The 20,615-nt window shown below is 49.6% G+C and overlaps 1 protein-coding gene across 1 annotated transcript in view; it reads left to right on the forward strand.

Moving 5' to 3' along the window:
• Nucleotides 1-20,615, forward strand: part of KY (kyphoscoliosis peptidase) — a 44,089-nt gene that overhangs the window by 15,567 nt on the left and 7,907 nt on the right. The window contains exons 4-8 of the mRNA XM_042956716.1: nt 1,607-1,681; nt 4,499-4,561; nt 7,516-7,598; nt 11,800-11,908; nt 13,419-13,536. Of these exons, the coding sequence (XP_042812650.1) occupies nt 1,607-1,681; nt 4,499-4,561; nt 7,516-7,598; nt 11,800-11,908; nt 13,419-13,536 (448 nt within the window). The remainder of the gene's footprint in view (nt 1-1,606; nt 1,682-4,498; nt 4,562-7,515; nt 7,599-11,799; nt 11,909-13,418; nt 13,537-20,615) is intronic.

The raw sequence follows: 20,615 nt of genomic DNA on the forward strand, positions 1-20,615 counted from the left end.
GGTGTCTTAATTTCTGATTTGTGTCTTACCTCTTTTTCTTTTTGGTCAATCTGGTTACAGGCTTATCAATTTTGCTGATCTTTCCTAGGAATCAGCTTTTGGTTTCATTGATTACTTTCTCATCATTTCTTTAATTGTTTTTTTTTTTTTTTTTTTTTTTTTTACCACACTGTTTCTCCTCTCCTCCTGGGATCTCAGTAACATGAATGTTAGACCTTAAAGTATTATCCTACAGGTCTCTGAAGTTCAATTCATTCTGCTCTGTTTCTTATATTATCTTTCTTCAAGTTCACTGACTCTTCTGTCATCTCTATTTTTATTATTTAGCATATCCAGATAGTTTTTCAAACTGTTATATTTTTTTCCTCTAAAATTTTATGTTTCTTCTTTGTATCTTCTGATGTTTTGCTGATTCTTGGTATCTTTCCATTTATTTCAAGACTATTTGCCCTTATTTGTTAGAGCATGGTTTCCATGGCTATTTGAAAGTCTGATAATTCCAAAATCTTTATCATCCCGAGGTTAGCATCTGTTGATTATCTTTTCCTTTCAGGTAGAGATACTCCTCATTCTTCCTACACTGTATAGTTTTGGATTGTAGCCTTTGCAATACTCTATAGATCTTCTCAGAACATGCACCCCCAGTAGCCAGTCTAGGCATTGGTCTACACCGTAGTTTAGTTCTCCAAGACTGTGGTATAATGTTTAGGATGAGATCCATGTGTGCTCAGCTCGGAGGGGACCACAAGAGTTCATCCATAACTGTATGGATTTGCTTTCTTGAGCTCCCACCCCTTCACAACCCGCTTCTCAACTCTCCAGCACAAAAGCTGGACTCTAATTTCCCCACTCTGCCAGGCACTTCTCACAACTCTGTCTACATCTAGAGACAATCAGTGGGGAACAGAGAGAGAGAAAAAACAGTGAGTATTTGCTCCCACACTCTAGGGAATCATAGCTTCCCTCGAAGACTCGAGTGCTTAAGGTTTGGGCTGACCAACAAACTCACTGCTACACCCCTACCAACAGACTTTCCTAGAGGCTGAATGGGGAGATAATAGAAAAAAGGGATGGGGGAGGTCCAACAGGGGATTTCCCCCATGCTCTCTGACTCTTAGAGGTTTCCCTTCTTACTCCACAAGCTGGAAGAAAGAGCTTCTCTTGGAGCACCATTTCCCTGTACCCACTGTGCACTTCTGGGTTTGGGGCTGCCTGTGAGTCAAGTCTAAGTAATACCATATGGGAAAGGGAATAGTAAACTCACTGAAAATTTAGTGATGCTTTAAATGCTAATCTTATTCCCTGACTTGCCTTCTATGATTTACAGAGGACTACAGAGTCCTCAAATAGTTGCTCCCTGCTTTCTTTCCAAGGTTTATAGTTGTATTCACTGGAAAAGACAAGGTAGTGTTCTTATTTCATCTTGCCTGGGTTTGGAAACTGTCTGCTTGTATTTTGTTTTTCATTTCTTTAAACAAGAATTACTTGTATATTCAGAAGAAAGCTTAAAACCAATCGTGTTTTGTTGTTCAAACATCTGTCATGGGACATTGCACCCTTTGCTAGCAGCATCTGGCTGAGAATGTCACCTCCCATTCCTTTGCAGGGACACAGCTGACTGTGGAGGTCCACCCTCGAGATGCCATGCCCCAGCTGCTCAAGAAGTTCTCCTTGGCTAAACGTACGTACGTACAGGGCTGCTCGTGTGTGGAGGGCTGGAGGGAGGAGTGACAGTCACTTAATGGGCCAGAGTCCAACCTGGGCATCTTGTGGGGGCACGAGAGGAGTAACCTAGGCCTACACACTGGAAAGAGGCAGAGGCATGACAGCTTCATTCTAGGGACTCCCTTCTCCATATCTAACACCCACTGTTCTTGTGTCTGTGCACTTAGGTGTGGGTAACACAAAGCACTTCGCTAAAGATGAATTTCATCACAAGAGTGTTGTTCTTAGATACCATTTATTGTCTGCCTAAAAAGTGGCATACACAGTGGTAAGCATTTTACATTCATTAACTTTTTAACCCTTTGATAGATGCCTCACTTTTTAAATCACCAAAGTGAGACCCAGAGAGGTGAAATAACTGTGAAGGGACTAGCTAGGAAGTGGGTCAAAACCAGGTCTGACTGAGACCTGTGCTCTTAGCCACCATGTTTGGCTGCCTTCAGTGCAAGGTGCATGGGGTCAGACCCATGATGTCTTTTCCACTCCCTTCTTGGTCCTGTCTGGGCATCTGTCTACCTTATAGCTACAGGGGCCTGGGGAAATGCTGGCCAAGGAATGAAGTCTACAGAGCATCCAGAGCTCAGGTTCTCTCTGTGTCCATGCCTGAGCAAGGCAGGCCCTCCCACCTGCCTTGTCCTGTAGCCCTCAGAGGTCAGGGTCTCAGAAGGGCAGTCAGGTATAGAGCGGACAGGCTGGGTTCAGATCTCAGCTCTTACCTTGGGCAAGTAGCTTAACCTCTCTTGTGGAGTCAAATTCCTCATCTATAAGAAAAGGAAAATAATTCAGCTTCCTTCATAGGACTGTTGTGAAGTTAAATGAGACTGTCAATATAAAGCACAAGGCAGGCATAGTAAGTGCACAATAAATGCTAGCTACTATGTTGAACCCTCATTACCCTATCAAAGAATGGAGATGGAAATAAAATGTAGGTGCAAGAAACACAAGGACAACTCTTTCTCAGAGCCTCTATACATTTGCAACCTTCCATTGTTATATTTACAGCCTTTGGTGGGCTTCAAGGGCATAAAACAACCTGCCTCCTCAGCTCCCCCTGGCTCCATCAGGGACCCATATCTTCCTGACCTGGTTTCAAATCAGCAGCTCCTTTCCTGTTTCCCAGGAGTCTAATAACTATTGGTAACCATTCTGCATTAACGGGTCCTGGATTGATAGGATTTGGTTGCCCTTGAACCTTCCTGAGGAATAATTTAATAATTGCTTGACTTTTCTGGGCTTCGGCTCCATAGAAACTGCCTTTCCCCAAGGGAATTAAAAGCAAAAATGAACTATTGGGACCTTATGAAGATAAAAAGCTTCTGCACAGCAAAGGAAACAACCAGCAAAACTAAAAGGCAACCAACAGAATGGGAAAAGATATTTGCAAATGATATATCGGACAAAGGGCTAGTATCCAAAATCTATAAAGAGCTCACCAAACTCCACACCCGAAAAACAAACAACCCAGTGAAGAAATGGGCAGAAGACATGAATAGACACTTCTCTAAAGAAGACATCCGGATGGCCAACAGGCACATGAAAAGATGCTCGACATCGCTCCTTATCAGGGAAATACAAATCAAAACGACACTCGGATACCACCTCACTCCAGTCAGAGTGGCTAAAATGAACAAATCAGGAGACTAGATGCTAGAGAGGATGTGGAGAAATGGGAACCCTCTTGCACTGTTGGTGGGAATGCAAATTGGTGCAGCCACTCTGGAAAACAGTGTGGAGGTTCCTCAGAAAATTAAAAATAGACCTACCCTATGACCCAGCAGTAGCACTGCTAGGAATTTACCCAAAGGATACAGGAGTACTGATGCATAGGGGCACTTGTATTCCAATGTTTATAGCAGCACTCTCAATAATAGCCAAATTAGGGAAAGAGCCTAAATGTCCATCAACTGATGAATGGATAAAGAAATTGTGGTTTATATACACAATGGAGTACTACGTGGCAAGGAGAAAGAACGAAATATGGCCCTTTGTAGCAACGTGGATGGAACTGGACAGTGTGATGCTAAGTGAAATAAGCCATACAGAGAAAGACAGATACCATGTTTTCACTCTTATGTGGATCCTGAGAAACTTAACAGAAACCCATGGGCGAGGGGAAGGAAAAAAAAAAAAAAAAAAGAGGTTAGAGTGGGAGAGAGCCAAAGCATAAGAGACTTTAAAAACTGAGAACAAACTGAGGGTTGATGGGGGGTGGGAGGGAGGGGAGGGTGGGGGATGGGTATTGAGGAGGGCACCTTTTGGGAGGAGCACTGGGTGTTGTATGGAAACCAATTTGACAATAAATTTCATATATTGGGGAAAAAAAAAAAAAAGAAAGAAACTGCCTTTCCCTCGCCCACATTCATTTCTTCCCATGGTCAGTTCTTATGTGGCAATGAATTCACTGGTGCTGTTGGCATCTCCAGCTGTGTTCCAAGATGGCAGGGGAATCCAGAGGAAGGCAGGAGCTCTAGGCTGTAGGTGGACCCACTGAGGAACACAAAGTTTTGATGTCGGGGTAAATTCTGCCTTTGCTTACAGACTGCAGTTCTCTTTCTTGTCATTCCCTCCCTGGTTGTCAGTCCTTCCTCCACCTCAGCAGGAAGTCCAGAACAATTCCAGCAGTAATAGATGGTGGGTGAATATGGGAGCAAGAAGGCGGGGCACAGACATAGAAGAGGAGGGGTCAGAAGCCAGGACCACCACAAAAAGAATCGTCTGTGCTTGCGTTTTGACTTCTCAGGTGTCTCAACTTCTGACCTTTGGGATATTGCAGGTTTGCAAGGTGATAAAAATGGAAACACAAGACCCCGGCAGCCTGGAGCAAAAGATGCCCATGGTAAGTTGCAGGTCCTTCTCCAGGGCCGTTCTGTGAGATGGTGAACTGATTTAGCCCCATGGGCCAGTCTCCAGGCAATTGGAAATGGCTCTCTGGGTCCTATGAGAGTCTGGGGCTACTTCTGGGCTCAGGGTGGGGAGGAGTATCATGATTGATTAGCAAGGTCTGCCATGGACATAGGCAGAGTAATGAAAAGCTCACACACCATATGAGCCCAAAGCTAAAGCATAAACCCCAATAACAAGGCAGCCCATTACAGAAAACATGTTAAACACAGAATTCAGAACTGTGTTAACTTTAAATGGAATGCCAAACCTGTGTAAGGTAGGAGGCATATGAATAAGTAGAATGGGACAGAGGGTAAAACCCTGAATGGGGTGATCGATGGCCTGGCTTTGAGTCCTATTTTTGTCCCTCCCTCACCTTCCTGGGGCCTCAGTTTTCTTCTCCATAGACCAGATGGCATCTAAGGTTTGGGAGAGCTTGGCACTTCTTCCCATTGTTTTGCTTTAAAGTTAGAATAATTTAGTTAATGCCACTGGTATTTTAAATGTATTTATGCAAAATCATATTTAGATCTTATATAATCTCTTCAGAAGGTAAATGTAATGAGGCATAAATCATTGTGGGTATTTTTAATGTTGAGATATTGTAAAATGGAACCAAGAAAGGGTAAAACTAGTAATAGGGTTTTCAGTCCCATTTTAGAAATGTCATCCTTCTTCTCAATGGGGGCGGGGGAGACCTCATTTGGTATAACTCTGCAGTTATACCAAGCAGAAATTTGTTAAATGTAAGTTCACTTCATATCCACTTAGGTCACCCTGCTAGCCCTTGTCAGAGAATGGCAAGAGCCAGATTCCGCAGAGGGAAAAGGCACTGAGGACCTGCTGCGGGTCCCCACCCCCTTCTGAGAGGCTGGCTGGACAAGGGCTGCGCTCAGACCACACAGGACAGGGGCTGACAGGGATCTAAGTGATGAGAGACAAGCGATCCCAGCGCCAGCACCAGAGGAGTGACCCACAGTGGTGCTGGGCTTTCAGGGAGCCCCAGTGTAAGACTGTACAGGACACAAGGATTATGGAGGGTCCAGGAAATATCTTGGTCCTTATAAAAGAAGTAGAAAAATGAAGAAAGAAAATACTAGGTTGGTGGTGACACCACAGCCTTGGGGTAGGGTTTACATAGCCTGCCTGCCCCCCACACGGTCTGCCTCCTCTTCAGAGAGGAACAGTCCTCAGGTCCTGGATGTGTCATAGCACAGGATGTGGTGAGGACCCAGTCAGAGGCCTAGGGTCAAAGGGACCAAACCCCTCTAGGGGCTGCTGCAGAGTGTCCTCAGGAAGCAAGAAAGCAGAACAAAGTGGCCTTGGGGAATGTGCCAGACCCAGTTGGGCTGCAAAGAAAGAAGGCCTCGTTCTCAAAAGGAAGGGATGTTGGAGTGGTGGGGAAATGAGGATGGACCCACATGGCCTGCGCCTGACCACTGACTAGAGGCTGGGATCTCCTCTGTGGCTGGAAATTGGTCAGCTCCCTAACCAGCTGCCACTGTGTCTCAGCCAATGCTGGCCCAGAGAGGATCTCGCAGGAGCTCGGGCCGGAGCTGGTGGGCCGCCCCCTCCCTACTCTCACTCTCTCGCCACATCTCTTGGGTCTGTAGCACCAAGGCCTGGGTCTCTCACAGACCTTGAGGGATGTCTGGGCAAACGCAGCTGCAGCCCCCACACCGGGCACAGACGCTTCACACCTCTACCTTTGTATTTGCCCACAGAGGACCCCCACCCTACACCCTCCCAGGGAGCAAAGCGGCACTGACCTTACAGCGTGATCCACCGTCTCGTTCACTCTCCCAGCTGCCCCATAGATGTGCACCTCATGCCTGGCGGCTGAGTCCAGCAACCCCTAGCACGGTGGAAGTCGTGAAGGTCAGGCCCCCACTAGAACCTAGGCTTCATGCAGCCCCCATCGGCTGCTTCCCCATGTCACTCTGCTCTTCCCAGGCTGGCTGCCGTGCCCTGGGGCCCCACCAGCACCCCCACAGGAGAGTGGGGTTATCACTGAGTTAGGGGATCAGTGCCCCTTTGGCCCCACCCTCCTCACCTAACCCCTGGCCTCCCACCCAGCTTGCCTGACTTGGTCAGCCTTGAATAATGGGAGGACCTTGCCGTAGGCCAGGCTCTCTTTTGGGCTGAGACAGGGATTTGCTGCCCATCCGTGGCTAGTCTGACGACTGGTGTGCCCGGCTTCCTATAAGAAAGGCTGGCACAAAGGAGTGATTCTGGGGCCCAGCCTCCCTCAGAGCCCCCCCTCCCCGCAATACCTGGGGCACCTGTTGCTACAACACACTTGGCTTTCTTGGGGTGCTCCAGTCTATGGCTGACTGTGGGCAAGGGAGGAAGCCTGTCTGAGTGCCAAACACGCCTCACTCTACAGAAGCCTACAGAGCCTGGCTCCGGCACACCCTCCTCCCATACCCAGAGTGCCCTTCACTCTGGGCGTCATAACTAGAGTACAGACCCTCCTTTCTTGAGCCTGTCAGGGGCTGGCCGCATTGCCTGGACACTTCCCACAGAGCACTCATTCCTGGAAAAGTTAGCAGAAATCTGCAGAAAACTAAACGGTGGGGAGAAGGGGACTCCATCATTAATCTGCCTGGGCACTGCTGAGTTCATTGAGGTGAAACCAGTCTCTTTACTGCTGACTTCCCAGGGTCTGCAAATAGGCTCATGTTCCCCGTGACTCTCCAGACGAACTAGAGAAGTTGCCATAGTTCACAAACCAATTTGACCAAGGAACTCCTCTAGGAGATATAGCTCTTGGGAGCAGTTTTCCAGGTTCTGGGAATCATGCTGAAGGTCAGGCAATCACAGCACTTCAAAACAACAGAGAGGCCTGGGCCGAGCAGCACTCACCAGCAGGCCTCAGTGGCTAACTGAGCTTCCCTATGTTTCCAGTTTACCCCTGGGATCGGTCCAGCCTGAAATCCATGCCCCTGGACCTGCAGGCGTTTGAGAAACTGGACACGTATGCCTCACAGGTAAGAGAGCAAGCCTCTCTGCATAAGGTGGGTCGGAGTTTCCCAAGTCAGAGTAATGAAGTCTCTGCTCAGGCCCCTCCTAAATGCATCCAGAGTCCCTTGGATAGATGGCCCAGAGTGCCTTCTCACATCACATGGATGGAGAGAAGAAGGCCAAGTCACCAGGCCCCTGCTCAGGATGGAAGACCATTCTATTCCCCCCAATGCCACCCACTGTCCTGATGCTCCCACCCCAGGCCGCACACCCCGCAGGCACCCCATTGCCAGGCCCCTCTGGCCGGCCCTATGCTGACCGCCTGCCATTGCCCATTTGGGCATTGCTGCTGCTGAGCCAGGCCACACCCGGCCCCATGAAGAAAGGTGGCAAGAGGATGAGGGAGGGCCATGGGTGCAGCTGGCCAGCACCCACTGCAACCACAGCCTTGCTCACCCCTGGAGCACACAGGCTGCCAAGCTCTCACACGTCTGGGTCTAGGCTCTTCTGGGGTGGGGTTGGGGAGGGGCAGCTACAAAAGCAGAAGCACTAGAGACAACTAGAGTCCTGGGAGCCAGGTGCTGCCTGATTGGAATGGCCAAGGAGCTGGACCCATTGCTGATGTCAGAAGTAAGCCATCATAGGCCAGTAAGCAGGGAGATCATCTACAGCCTAAAAAGACCCCCCTGTGGCTGGCACATAGCAGGTACTCAGGAACCTTGTTTGCTAACCAATGAGTAGATGGATAGGGGCATGGATCCAGAGTCAGGTTAGAGGCAGGGCCATCAGTGGGGAGCCATCAGCTGTCCCAGCAGGAGCAGGCGTGACCTGGATTAAGTGGGAACACTGAGAACAGAGAGGAGCAGAAAGGTCAACACTGAGCTGGGGATAGAGGGAGGACTCTATCCCAGTGTGTGCAAGGCAGTGGATGTGTGTGAGGGAGGGAGAAGGCAGGGGGCTCACAGGCTGCAGACTGGATGACGGAGGGAGAATGGGACAGCCAGCTCCTCACTACAAGAAGCAGTCTCAGGGGATGATGAGATCGTTTAGGGGCAGTGGGCTCCAGTATCTGTGGGACAGCCAGTGGAGGTGGCTGGGTGTCCAAGCGTGGAGCTGTATCCAGCCTGGAGAGGTCTGGGCCAGAAACACTGATTCAGGAACCATCAGATTTAGCTAAGAGCTGAAGCCACAGGCTGTCATCTTGGGGAGGACAGGGCAGGAGGTCCAAAGGGCCCGGAGCCACCTGAGGCCGAGGCAAGATCAAGAAGGATCAATGTTCTGGCAGGCTCAGTTGGCAGGCCAAGGAGCAAAGCGGAGGTTTGGGGGGGTGAAGGCCCCACAGGAGCCTGGCAAAGAGGGGAAGGCTAGGTGTAGGCAGTCCTGAGAAAGAGATATAGGGAGGGGTACAGACAGGAGGGGATAGGGCAGCCAGGACTGGAAGGGAGAAGGTGAGGACACAGGTGAGCAGGGGCACTGCCTGAGGAAGAGCAAGCCCCGCAAAGACAGGAGGCATGGCTGAGCAGGGGGAGGGCTCATTATGCCGAAGTCCTGCATGGGCCTTGTCGAGTCTGAGGCCAGGCTGTCTCTGAGGAGAGAAGGGGGTGCAGTGCCAGAGTCTGAGGAGGGTGGGCTGTGTGGTAATGGCCACCCGGAGGGATGGGACAGGCTGCCGGTTCTGCTTGGAGAGCAGTGCCAGGAGCGCAGCTGAGGCCAGAGACTCAGCCACAGGGCAGTGAGTGTCCAGAGCCAGCCGGGCCCAGGTAGAGGAGACCAAAGGACCAGAAGCCACAGGGTTTTAAGTCAGGAATCAGCCAGGCTCGTGTGCAGGCCCTGCAATGTGTCCAGTGCTGTCCTTGGCCCGGGGAGAGCAACAGAGACCAGGACTGTGGAGTTGGAGCTGGACATCGAACAAAAGGAGGTGGGCAGCAGCTGGGCAGGTGGGAGGCAGAAGAGGGATCCAGAGGTCTCCTTGTCGTCAGACAGTGGATCCTGGGGTTCGGATGTGAGTGGCGAAAAGGATCCAGGCGCTCAGAGAGCTTAAGATGGGGGCTGGCAGAGGTGTGGGCAGCTATTGTAGAATTAAGCACTGGGTTGCCCCAGCTTCTCTATAAAGACTGTACATAGTCAGGGCTGCCTTTCCCACAACTCTAAACCTTGACCTAATTTGTTCTTTTTTTTTTTTTTCAATTGTGGTAATATAATAAAATTTCCCCTTTTAATCATTTTTAAGTGTACAACTCAGCAGCATTGATTGCATTCACAGTATTGTACAACTATCACCACCATCTGTTCCCGAATCACCCAAACAAAAACTCTGTACCCATGAAGCAATCCCTCCCCATTCTCCCTCGTAACTTCTAAAGCACTTACTGTCTCTATGAACTTTTGCACTCTCGATTCCATTTAAGTGGAATCATACGTACATGTCCTGTTTTCAAGGCCCGTCCACACTGTAGCAGGTGTCAGAACTTCACTGCTTTTGATGGATGAATAATATTTCATGGTACAGATATATGCCACATTTGTTTACCCATTCATCTGTGATGGACACTTGGATTGTTTCTACCTTTTGTCTGTTGTGAATAATGCGGTCATGAACGGAGTTTGAACAAGTATCTGTTTGAGTATCTGTCTCCAGTTCTTTGGGGTGTATACCTCGGAGTAGAATTACTGGATCGTATGATTAATTCTGTTTAGCTTATTGAGGAACCCCCCCCAAACCGTCCTCCACAGCAGCTGCACTGTTGTACATTCCCATGAGACATGCACAAGGATTCTGATTTCTCCACATCTCGGAGATCTTTTTGATGACAACAGCCATCCTAGTGGCTGTGGTGTCCTGTGGTTGTGATCTGCATTGCCCTGGTGGCTAATGATGTGGAGCAGCTTTTCATCGGCCGTTTATGTATCTTTGGAGAAGTGTGTATTCCAGTCTACCCATTTTAAAATTAGGTTGTCTTTTTGTTGTCGAGTTGTGGAAGTTCTCTTACATATTCTGGATTCTACACCCTTATCAGATATATGATTTGCGAATACTTCCTCCCATTCTGTCAGTTGTCTTTTCACTGTCTTAATAATGTCCTTTGATGCCCACAAGATTTTTATTGTTATGAAACCCAATTAATCTATTTTTTCTTTTTTACCTTGTGTCTTTGGTATCATACCTAAGAATCTGTTGCCAAATCCAAAGTCATGATGATTTACTCCTGTGTTTACTTTTTTTAATTTTTTTAATGTTTTATTTATTTTTGAGACAGAGAGAGACAGAGCATGTGCAAGGGAGGGGCAGAGAGAGAGGGAGGCACAGAATCCAAAGCAGGCTCCAGGCTCTGAGCTGTCAGCACAGGGCCTGACATGGGGCTCGAACTCACAAACCATGAGATCATGACCCGAGCCAAAGTCAGATGCTCAACTGACTGAACCACCCAGGCGCCCGTCTCCTGTGTTTACTTCTAAGAGTTTTATCATTTAATTTCTTTTAAGTCATTGATCTTTTTTGAGTTAATTTTTATATACGGTATGAAGTAGGGAGCCAACTTCATCCTTTTGCATGTGGATATCCAGTTGTCAAGCACCATTTGTTAAGGAGACTATTCTTTCCCCACTGAATGGACTTGGCATCCTTGTCAGAAAAGTCAGTTAGCCATAGGTGTATGAATTAATTTCTAGACTCTCAATTCTATGCCATTGGCCTATATAATCCTTATGTCAGTATCACACTATTTTGATTACTATAGTTTTGTAGTAAATTTTGAAATCCAGGAATATGAGTCCTCCAACTTTGTTTTTTTTTTTTTCAAAATTGTTTTGACTATTCTGGGTCCCTTGCAATTCCATATGAATTTGAGGATGGGCTTTTCCATTTCTGCAAAAAAGACCTTTGGAATTTTATAGGGATTGTGTTAAGTCTGCAGATTGCTTTGGGTGGTATAGATCATGAGTAGGGGCTGCTACAGCTGCCCAGATGTCTACCCACCTGGCTGGCCTCAGGGTCTGCAGTGAAAAGATGTGTAGCTGTAGGGCCAGTGACTCAGCTGGTCAGCCCTACCTGATATGTCCAGCCCCCTACCAAGGGTTGCCCTCAGCCTAGCCTTTGTGCTTCCGGCCCTTTCCTCCTCCTCTGCCTGGAAGAAAAGCAACACCAGCTGAAGGTGTCAGGGCACTGGGCTCTCACAGCCCTCATCCAGGTTCTGACATATGACATAGCATGCCCCTCCCACTCCCCAGGTGACAGTCAAGAGTGGCTTGGACGAGCTGGTGAGCGACCTACTCCAGGAGGCCCACAGTGACCTGGAGAGGGTCCGCGTGATCTGGATCTGGATCTGCCACCACATAGGTAGGCCCACCTGTGGTGCCACTGGCTCTAGGACTCCTTTGACACCACTTCCTGAAGGACCCTGTTTGCAAGGGAGCCTCTCTGGGATTCCCTTGACCAGCAGTGTGTAGGGAAAGAGATGGACGGTGGAGAAGAAGGGTTCCCAGATGGCTAGGTTGAACCACCAAAGACTAAAGAAGGAGGGTAAAACTCAACATGTGCTAACGGTCTCCATGAAGCGTTGTTTAGTTGGGGGGGGGGGTGTCCCACGTGGTCATCTGCCCACAGCCCATGACCAGAGCTAAGGCCCCTTCACTCAGCGGCAGTATTCCCTCAGTCCTGGCTTCCCGGTACACCTGCTCCACAGACCTGAGAACCCAGGACAGAAGGTCATCTCCAAGAAGGATGGGGCAGATTCATAGCTGTTGGAGAAGTTATTGCCACACCAAAGGTTTCTTCAAGTACCAGTGCCAGGAAAAGTAGGCTCTCCTCCCCCTGCTCACTGATCTCACACAGGTGACCTCAGCCACCAGTCCTCACCCCACCTCCAGGCAAGCTCAGGGCACCTGGGCCTGTGCAGCTGTCCCCAGCTCTGCACAGGACAGCCTTGGGGGTCTGACCAGCTCAAGCCAAGCCTCACAGGTGGTTGCTAGGGGGATGCTGGATGCAGCCCCTTGCAGTCGATGGAAGAGCCAGGTGGTGGGGTGGACTTCCAGTGTTTTCCTTGTGACATAACAAGCGGGGCTCTCCTGATCTGCTGCCATTGGGCCTTTCCTTTGTCCTCCCAGAGCAGCAGTGAGGGATACAGCTTACAGCATGAACTCACTTTACACAGGTAGGATATCTTGACCATAGGGCCTGAGAGGCCATTTCCTCCCACCCCAAGCCCAGCAGCTCAGTTCAGCCTGGGTCTTGAGAGGGCAGAATCAGAAACAGAACATTAGGTAGGACTTCATTTACTGCCTGCCACCCTTACATATGTTCCCTTTGTGCCCTTAGTGGCCACAATGATTCCTGCCTCAGGGCCTCACCGCTGGCCTTAGGCTGTTAGTGAATGACAAGCTGTTTGGCGGTAGCTCGGAGTGCCCCCTGTGGGTCAGTGTGAGGCCCTGGGGGGGGGGGGGTGGCTGCAACAGGGATAAACTGCTTGCAGACCTGCATGGTGGGGGTGGGAAGGGAGGGCAGAGCCCCCACCTCTAGTGCTATCTTGGTCTCCTTCCCTCCCAGCCTCTCCTTGGAGGCCGAAGGAACCAGTCAGCAGCCTCTTCTGCCAATGCCTTGTTCTTCCTCTCGCCACTGCACATTTCTCGCCACAGTGATGTTTCCGAGAGTTGGCCCTGGCTGGACTTGGGTTCCCTTCAGCCCACAGCAGTTTCTCCCCGACCTGAGAGAGGCCCACCCAAATGGTGCCGAAAGCACAGCCGAGGGTGAGGGTGGGGCCGCAAGCCATGGACTCCCCGCCCCCTTCTCCTCTGCACCAACCTTGTTTGCCTCCCAGGACCTGTTTCTCACAGCCTCCTCTGCCCTCCAGAGTACGACATTGAGGCTGCCCAGGAGAAGGACCGCCAGGCCTTCAAGCCCACCGACATCCTGCGGACCCAGAAGACCAACTGTGACGGCTACGCTGGACTCTTTGAGAAGATGTGCAGGTACGAGAGGGGTCCAGCAAAAGGCAGGGAGCCCTGGGCTGACCACCCTGACCCATCCCTTCTCCCCTTCCGAAGCACCAAGCACCTTCACCCACATGCCAGGCCTGAAACCTGAGTTTGCAAACTCTGCTCTGGAATCCAAGTGAGTCCTGAAAGGTCAATTTCTCCCTTTTTAACACCAGCATAATTGACTTTGTACCATCTGCCGGGCTTCACGATGCATTAACATAATGGCAGATGAATGCACTGAGATAATTTGGTTATAAAAGGCCCTTTTCCCACCTTCTCCGATCTCTGTGCAGCTGAAGGTTAGAAGAATGGCAGGTCCGGGAACAGGAGGACAATGGCTGCTGACGCCAAGGGGACTGTGAAAGCTGTCCTCAGGGCTGGCACAGGGGCCCTCTCTTGGGGAAAACAAAAGAGCTCCTACCTGAAAAGATCTGTCAGTTGGAGAAGCTGAATAACTAGGAAGCAGCTTTTCTCCTGGAGCCTTTGGGCTCCACTTTCATTGCTCTGGGAACACGCACCTGGTCACGCTGCCCAGGTGGGTGACAGCAGGCGAGTAGCTGGTAAGGAAACCACTTGTGTTTGGAGATACCGTTGCTGCTTCTAGGTGACCTCGAGACAGGCTCCAGGCTGGGGGAGCCCCGCCAACCCCACAGCCTCCTGTGCCCAGTCTCCAAGGTCTGCGGTGTTCCACAGGACACAATCAGTCAGCCCTGGCCTCCTCTCCAGGGAGATGGACAGGCTCTGCCCACCGTCTCCACAGGCCTCTGGGGAGAGGGGCCCCTCGGGCACCCAGATATCAGCCCACCAGGACTCAGGTGGCAATTCATCATCAAACCAAGTGCAGCAACAGACACTTAAGAGTCCACAGGTGGGCATTTGTATTCTGTCCTCGCTGCACACACAGCCCATTCCCGGCCTAGCACCCAGCTGTCGGGTTCCCACCCTGCAACACCACCACCAGGCATAGACATGTGCCTGCCCCCATGTGGCTCCAGGCCTCCTGCCTGTTCCCCACTCTTCACTCCCCCCACCTCCAAGCCCTGCCCCTGAGACCACAGTCCCAGAGGCAGCCAGGGCAGGTCCCTGTGCAGAGGATGCAACCCCTCTGCAGCCCATCCAGTCCACCGGACCGGTCCTTCCCACCCCTCACATTTTTGCCCCCACTCCAGACCCGGACACCCTAACGTGCCAGCGGGCCCCTCCAGGAACCGGGACCCTCACTGACCCTCTGCCCAGACTCCCTAGGCCCTGACTTTCCGAACAGGACTACCGACTCATGCTGTCCTGTAAAGTCCTCTAAAATCTGACCTCCGGCACGCTTCCAGCCCTGCACCTGTGACACTGCCTGCACTTCCGTGTCCTCAAGCTCGCTCTGCTCCCGTCTCTCATGCTCCTTCCAGGATGGCCCCCTCCTTTTCCCTCCCTTGATGTCATCAGCACACCTTATACACAAGCTCCCGTCTTGCCTTATGCTTCTATTTAGTAATTTTTCCAAATTAAAAAAAAAATACTTGTTAATGATAGATGACTTTTAAAATGCAAAGAAAAAAGAAGAAAATTCAGTTACTCTGACCATTTAGAGAGAACACTTCACATTGCCACATTCCTTTCCAGACTTTGTTCTAGCACAGATGTGTTCCCTGTGCTCATCTTTTCTTATATGTCTTATAGGTCTAATACATCTTTTATGTGTCTTTAGCTGCTCTCTATTTCTGCTTCCCCTATGAACACCCACTCAGAATCCTTCACACCGTAGGTCCTCAATGACAGGAAATGACAAGATATTCCGAGTGCAGTTGTATGAAATGGGCCTTATTCTCTTTTTAAATAATGGAATAGCCCTCAGACTGTTTTCAGCTCTATTTGTGCCTGGCATCTTTCAGAGTGTAATTTTCATCTTAGTTTGCCAACTTGAAAGCACTCAGGACTTTTAAGTCATATAGTATATCCTTCTTTATCCACCACAAGCTTTCCAGCATGGTACAGAAAGGGTGCCAGATTTAAAGCCAGAAAGACTTTTGCAGTCCTCAGTTTACCAGTCCTTAATTTCCAGTTCTTGATTTACCACTTGTTAGTTCTGTGTTTTTTGGAAAGGCACTGAACCTCTCAGAGCCTCAATTTTCTCATCTGTACATGGGGACTGTATTGCCTATTGGCAGTTCTGTAGGGCTAGATGAGAACACGCATTTTAGAGTTTGCTCACCTGACATACGGGTTGTTTTTTCAACCTTGCCTGTCTTTCTTGAGTATGGGAGTGTTGTTGCTCTGTGGAACTTTCTTGCAGACACACATAGACTCAGAAAATTGACACTTGCCTTGAGTGAACCTGTCAGCTTTTTGGCCTGGTCTGGATGCTTAACAATGGCCCTATTCTGGCCTGCAGCTGCTCATTAAAACATCCCAACATTTTACAGCATTTAAAGCTAAGTTCCAGCCTGGCAGTTAGCATGTGGAAAACTCTGCACATTGCTCAGACGTTTAATCGTAGCTCACGGTTCCCTGGATCCCTTTAACTTTTGCTTTAAAGATCAGTAACCTCGGCCATGCATCACTTTCCTAATTCCCCGACCTTCCAAATAATTGCCGAAGGTTTGGTAAATTCATTAGCGGAGTCCTTAATAACAGAAGACATGTAATCCACACTTGCTGATTTATCCCGGCTCAGTTGTCAGGGTGGCCTCTTAGCAAGAGTAGTACCCACGCGGCCATCATTACTTCTGCCAGTCCATTCTGCCTCCCTGCAACAGCCTCATTAAAGACTGATTTAATAAAGTAATTTGGTGGGGAACTCAGATATTTTTGCAACATCCTTCACTTCCTCATCGTCTTTCCTGAGTAACTGATGGGAGTTGTTTTTTGGGGTTTTTTTGTTAGTGCTATCGCTTGTAACTGCTGGTCTGGTTTCTTTCTGATTTCCCATCATCCAGCATTAATGTCCTTTCTTCTGCCTCAATTCCCCACAGCCTTCATGAATTCTGCTTAACTTCCTTGCAGGGGCCAAGCTCAATTCCCCAGATTCCTGTCACCAAGTCAGCCTCCAGTACAGCCCCTCCCCTTGTTATCACGGCTCTAGCGCCACCAGCTATAGCAGATTTTCTAGAGACTTTTGGTAAAGCAAGGAGCCTATTACAATTTGAGGCTTTGATATTGTGGAGACTGATTGTCACCAATCAGATGTCAGCCTGTTTTGCATCCATCCTTCAGCTGTTCCCTGAGAACAAGAGCAGAGGCACACTTCTGCTCAGCACAATGTCCCAGACGATCCCAGCACAACACTTGGTTCCAAAGGCCCTGAAAGGCTGGGGATGGACCATCTTAGCCTCCTAGAAGAGGCAGATACCCTGCATAACCTTAAGTTATCCCCAGATCTGACTTTGTCATAAAAAGCCTCTGAAAGGGACATCTGAATTCCCTCAGCCTTATAGATACGCCAAAGGATAGCATTCGCAGACATGGATGACATCACCAGAACAAACCATCCTTTAATTTTGCTCAGTGCCCCAACCATACATTTATAAATTAAAACAAACCTTGGCAATCAAAACGGCTAGTACAATACAAAGCCTCCGGAACTATGTGCAGCAGGACAACTGAGTCCTGGTGCGGCTCTGGCCACTAGTTGGCTGTGTGTCCCCAGGCAAGTCAGCTTCCTTCTCTGTTCTGCTGACTCCTCACCTGTCAGAGAGGAGGCCCCTGAGATCACACCCCACAAGGCCCTTCGCAGGGTCTCAGCATGAGACTTATTACTGTGGTTATAGTTACTGACCTCACCATAAAGGCTGGTGCCAGAAAAGGCAAAGGGAACCGTATAGCAGAAATAGAGACGCTGTTGAATTTACAAGAAATCAACTATATAAACTGTGAAACATAAGCCATGGTTATGATTGTCCTGCTGCAGGAGAGAAATCACAAACTGTTTTTGGTAGATTCTAAACTACCTTGATTGCATCAATATTAACTTTCTTGAGGACCAATGTTTCAGGGACAACAAGGGCCTAAAACTTCTAATTCGCATATGCTTGTCCACTTAAAGTGACCATTAGGCTTAAGGTTAGTGAAACTACATTTCCAATAAAAAATTAACATTAAAAATCATGATATTTTCATCAAGATACAAAAAAGAAAGCATGCTTCATTACCTCTCCCTTGGCAACATCCTTCCCTCTCTCCCTCTCTTATTTTCCACATGATTCACACACCCTAGAGAGGTGATCACAGTTCGGGGAGTCTGCTATGGTCAGAGCCTGATGCCCACAGGGCACATTGCCCACCCCAGACAGTGCGGCCACCCTGCTGGGCGCCTGGCAGTGGTGTGGCTAACACAGAATTTATGGTTGTCATGGCAGGACCCTGACCATGTCTGTATAAAATAACAGTCACAGGCTGGTTCTACCACATCCTCAATTGATACCACTAGTGTTGGTGTTTTAAAAACGGTCAAGGGGCGCCTGGGTGGCTCGGTTGAGCGACCGACTTCGGCTCAGGTCATGATCTCACGGTTTGTGAGTTTGAGCCCCACGTCAGGCTCTGTGCTGACAGCTCAGAGCCTGGAGCCCGCTTCGGATTCTGTGTCTCCCTCTCTCTCTGCCCCTCCCCCACTCATGCTCTGTCTCTGTTTCAGAAATAAACATTGAAAAAAATTTTTTTTAACGGTCAAAAGGAAAACCCAACATTCTGCAGCCTGAGGTTATTAGGTAGATGTCATGGGATGCTATTTTGGTCTCTAAGATAGCTTGTCAGATCTCAGTAGGAGGTGGAAACATTTCTGTCCCTTCTTCAATGCTCTTCTAGATCTTTCTAGCGAATTCCTCTTCCTTTGGTCCCCTAAAAGGGCTGTGTTCATCACTGGCATTTTAGTGATGGTGCACATATCTGCTCCCCTTACAACTATGAGCGCATCTCGGGCAGCCAGTGAACTTTACTTTTACAATATTTTATTATGCTATAGTATTTATCATGCTATGAGATATGATATTATTCCCTGGTGCCTGGTACAGTGCTTTTCACATAGTGTACACAGCCAGTGATCTTCTGGTAACATGAAATGGCCGTGGGTCATCCTGACTAGCACCCAGCAGCTGGAATGACTAGTTCCACTATTTTGCATGAGAATTATGGATTATTAACAGTAATGCCTTATGACTTCTTTGTCCAATTCATCTTGCATATTGCTGCCAGGTAACAAAATATCCTCCTATCATAGTCAAGCATGGCATAAGCCTACAGCTGAGTTTATTTTTTCCTCTTTGTTCTGCCCCAGGCATTCCCCATGGCCTTTCCAGTTTCTGTTCAGCCTGTCACAGGAGAATTAGCCCCTAGAGATCAGTTCATGCCAACCTTTCTTTTTGCCCGTGATGGGCCTGGCAAGGTCACACTGGAGGCGACCGTACAGCTGAGACGGAGCCCTGATCCCCTGGGTCAGCCCAGAGCCCACCCATCCCGCCACCCAGTTCTGCCTCCTTCCGCCCTTCGCAGGCTTGGGACTGAGCCCACTGCTCCTCCCCCACTTGGTTCTCAAATCCTATCTCCACCCCTCAGTGGGAGGGTACCCGCAGGTCCACTGCCTGGGACACGCTTCTCCCTGGAGGGCATTCAGGCTGAATTCCAGTGGGCCACACTGCCCGCAGCGGCACCTGGGCCGTTGCCCTGTAACACCTGGGGGCCGTGTGGACGTTCAGTGCTCAGCTTCCCTCCTGGACTGCAGGGGGCTCTGGGGCGAGACGGGGCCCCAGTGGGTGGCTTGTCCAGAGTGTACAGCCCGCCTCAGTCAACTTACCCCCCGCAGGACTGTTCCCAGGGCTCCACGTATCCCTCCACATGCTCCTTCCTGCAAGTGAGCGCGCACGGACGTTTCTGGGCAAGAAAGGAAAATAACTCACTTTGAAAGTTTGAAATAGAAAATTACAATCACCCCTAATCGCATTACTAGGAGACCAGGTAAAGACAGCCGCGGCTCGCTCTGCCCTCCTCCTCCGCTTCTCCCCCTACACACGCACGCACACGCACCCACACGTGCACACGCGCACGCTCAGGCCTTGCGCTGACGGCAGAGTTTTATAGACATTTATCAATTAACATCATCTGGGGCGTGTCTTCCCTCACGTTTCGCACTCTCTCTGAATAGATGGAACACCACCCTCTAGGAAAGCACCCCCTCCCCCCGCCAATGCGCACCTCCATCCCACCCTCTGGCCTTGGTTTCCCCCCCACCCCCTCTGTGCTGCGCATTTTTTCTAAGACCTTAAACATGTTCAGATCCCCCCACCCCAGAGAGGCACGCCCCTTCTCCTCCTGCAGCTAATGAGGCAGGGGGCTCTCCAGAAGCACTTTCTCTCCTCCTGGGGGCTCCTCCGCTCCTCCTCCACCCGCAGCTGCCTCCTGTGCCTCCTACCCCAGGGTCACCCTTTTGCTCCAGGAGTGGGTTTTGGCTTTTACCAGCAGGAAAACCTGACATCAGGATCCAGTCCCTCTTGCTCCCTGCCCCCATTCCCCAAGTGCTCCTGAAACCCTTCCCAGAGGGCTTCGATGCTCTGCTCGTGTGGCATTTCTTAGACAGCCTGGGAGGCCTGGACCCGCTTCTGTGAGGCCGCAGGCAGAAGGGCAGGCCTGCCCCCTGCAGAGGAGGAAAGCTCAAGCAGACATGGGAGCAGCGGTTGTCATGTGCAGGCAAAGCAGCACCTTGGCAGGGTGGGAGGTGGAAACGCGCAGGCTCCCCATGTCGGCTTCACAGACTTTCTCAACAAATGACAAGTAATATTTAGGTACATAATATTTCATCCAATATTCTGATGTGGGGTTTTTTTTGTTTTTTGGTTTTTTTTTGTTACTTTTTTTGTTTGTTTGTTTTTTGGTTTTTTTTTAGAGAGAGAGAGAGAACATGAGCAGGGCAGGGGCAGAGAGAGAGAGGGAGAGAGAAAAAAATCCCAAGCAGGCTCCCCACTGTCAGCACAGAGCCTGATGCTGGGCTCAAACTCACAAACCCCGAGATCATGACCTGAGCCGAAACCAAGACTCCGCGCTTAACCAGCTGAGCCACCCAGGTGCCCCCAATATTCGAATTGCTAATCAAA

This window comes from Panthera tigris, chromosome C2 (genome assembly GCF_018350195.1).
Source record: "Panthera tigris isolate Pti1 chromosome C2, P.tigris_Pti1_mat1.1, whole genome shotgun sequence".
Lineage (NCBI taxonomy): Eukaryota > Metazoa > Chordata > Mammalia > Carnivora > Felidae > Panthera > Panthera tigris.